The 2,397-nt window shown below is 46.9% G+C and overlaps 1 protein-coding gene across 8 annotated transcripts in view; it reads left to right on the forward strand.

The window, feature by feature from the left end:
* The window catches only part of SNX12 (sorting nexin 12), a 17,511-nt gene that overhangs the window by 4,628 nt on the left and 10,486 nt on the right, over nt 1-2,397 (forward strand). For 2 of the 8 annotated variants that reach the window (XM_011943116.1, XM_011943117.1), the window contains exon 1: nt 1-258. In XM_011943116.1, the coding sequence (XP_011798506.1) occupies nt 94-258 (165 nt within the window). In that variant the 5' untranslated portion in view covers nt 1-93. The remainder of the gene's footprint in view (nt 259-2,397) is intronic. The other 6 variants (XM_011943118.1, XM_011943119.1, XM_011943123.1 and 3 more) reach the window with 6 other exon arrangements.

Below are 2,397 nucleotides of genomic sequence, written 5' to 3' on the forward strand. Positions count from 1 at the left end.
GTTATTTTGCAAGCGGGAGGGGCCGTGCGCGCTCCTGCCTCAGGCCTCTGTCCCCCACCCCCCTTCCCCGGTCCCAGGCTCTCCTTCGGAAAGATGTCGGACACGGCAGTAGCTGACACCCGGCGCCTTAACTCGAAGCCGCAGGACCTGACCGACGCTTACGGGCCGCCAAGTAACTTCCTGGAGATCGACATCTTTAATCCTCAGACGGTGGGCGTGGGACGCGCGCGCTTCACCACCTATGAGGTTCGCATGCGGGTGAGTCACGGGGTGAGGGAGACAGCTGAGGGAGGACCGGGCGGCGCGGGCGGGAGGGGGGAGGGAGGCTACAGCGGGGACAACTAACGGCGGGGAAGACGCCTTAGGGGTCATTTGGGGGTTAGGGGCATAATAGGCTTGGAGAGAGGTTTGCCGATTCGGTTGTGACCGGAGGATGCAGAAAACTCCTGAGGGAGACATCGGACGGGGATGCAGGAAAACTACCCATGAGGAAGTGAAGCATGGCTGGATAGGGTGGGGTGGATGGAAAAAGATTAGAGTGAGGAATTCAAGGAGATAGGAATCACGACAGAAGGAAGGGAGGGAGGATGGAAGAGGGCTGGGGGATGGAAAGCCAAGGCGATATATCGCTGAGCTCCATAACTAAACTAGGTTGCGGGAAGTCTGAAGAGGGAGGGCAGGAAGGACGGCTGCTTTCTAATGAGGTCTCCCTGGGATAATGGAGTTAAGGAAAGCCTTGAATTAAAGGGAAGGTAGATTCCAGAAAAGGCAGACAGCGGGCTTGTGGGAGCAGAAATAAGAAAGGGAGTCTCCTTGAGACCGAGCGCTTTCCTAACTTGTGTCGGATCAGCATCTGAAGGAGATAAATGTTTTATGCTTAAGTTTTCGCAGGTACTGCATTCTGTCTCGCCTTGAAACCTGGCCTTGCCCTGGAATTGGTGCCTTGTCAGTCACTGCTTTCATTCTATGCTGATCCTTTAGATTTGAAGTATCCAGAATGTTTATTTCAGTATTTATTGACTCTCATTTAGGTATTTTGTATATGAATGGCTTTTTGCCCTTTCTGTCCTAGATTACCCTTTTGGATTCTGACCCTGGTCTGTAGTTACTTTAATACATGACATTTCAGAACTGCCCAGGAGTGGCTTCTTCCAGCATGCATGACAGAGGACTTTACTCTAGTGCTTAGCCCATAATGCAAGGATGGAATGTCCAGATAGAGTATTTGGTTTACAGGATCTTTTGCCCACTTGAAGTGGTTATAGGCAAAACAGTTTGAGAATAATTTTCCAGTTTTCCATATGTTTTCTTCTCAGACTAAAAGGCCAGAATATTCTCTGTGGACAGCATCCTGCTCAAACAGCATTGACGAACTAAAAGAGTGTATGTGCTTTCATTGTTGAAGGAGTGAATTGAATGAGAAATTGTGGTTTCCTACTTGGGCTTTGAAATCTTATTGAGAAATGATGATTTCCAGATTCCAAGCTTGGCAAAATCCAAACTAAAGAAAGAAAAGTGAATAGTAAAACATGAGAAACACTTGTCTATATAAGAACTATTTGAAATCATGTCTTTGGGGGAGAATGGAATTTAGGTCCTTTAGAATATGATAAAAGCAGGAAATTGTCAGTGCTGGAGAACTTAGTTACCTGAGGGAGCTTGGGCATAACTAGTACAGCATAAGGGCTGTCTGCTATGGGGTTTTGGAGACATTCGATGCATTAGCCAAGAGTCTTAGGGATTCTGAATGAAATCGGTCTTTACTCCAGGTATTCTTTTGTTTTTTTAGAGATGGAGTCTCCTTCTGTTGCCCAGGCTGCAGTGCAGTGGTGCGATCTCGGCTCACTGCAACCTCTGCCTCCTGGGTTCAAGCAATTCTCCTGCCTCAGCCTCCCGAATAGCTGGGATTACAGGCACATGCACCATGCCCGGCTAATTTTTGTATTTTTAGTAGAGACGGGGTTTTACCATGTTGGCCAGGCTGGTCTTGAATTCCTGACCTCAAGTGATCCTCCTGCTTCGGCCTCCCAAAGGGCTGGGATTACAGGCATGAGCCACCACGCCTGGCCCTACTCCAGGTATTCTAGTAACAACAGGGACTGTTCATCTAGTGCCTACTGTGTGCCAGGCACTGAACTAGGTTTTAATTTGTCTTAATCCTTACAAAACTTCGTTTTACACATGGGAAACTGAGGAGGAATGCAGTTTAAGTAACTTGCCCAAGTACACATAACTATAACTGACAGGGCTGGGATTTTAACACAAATATGTCTGACTCCATATTCTTTCTACTATACTTCAGTCTCCTTGACAACACTTAGTAGCAAAACTTTAGCATGTAAAATTTTTCTACTCACTAAACTTTTAATTGGTCCCTTCCACAATTTTTTTTTTTTT

The sequence above is a fragment of the Colobus angolensis genome, unplaced genomic scaffold (assembly GCF_000951035.1).
Source record: "Colobus angolensis palliatus isolate OR3802 unplaced genomic scaffold, Cang.pa_1.0 Scaffold216, whole genome shotgun sequence".
In the NCBI taxonomy this organism is placed as follows: domain Eukaryota; kingdom Metazoa; phylum Chordata; class Mammalia; order Primates; family Cercopithecidae; genus Colobus; species Colobus angolensis.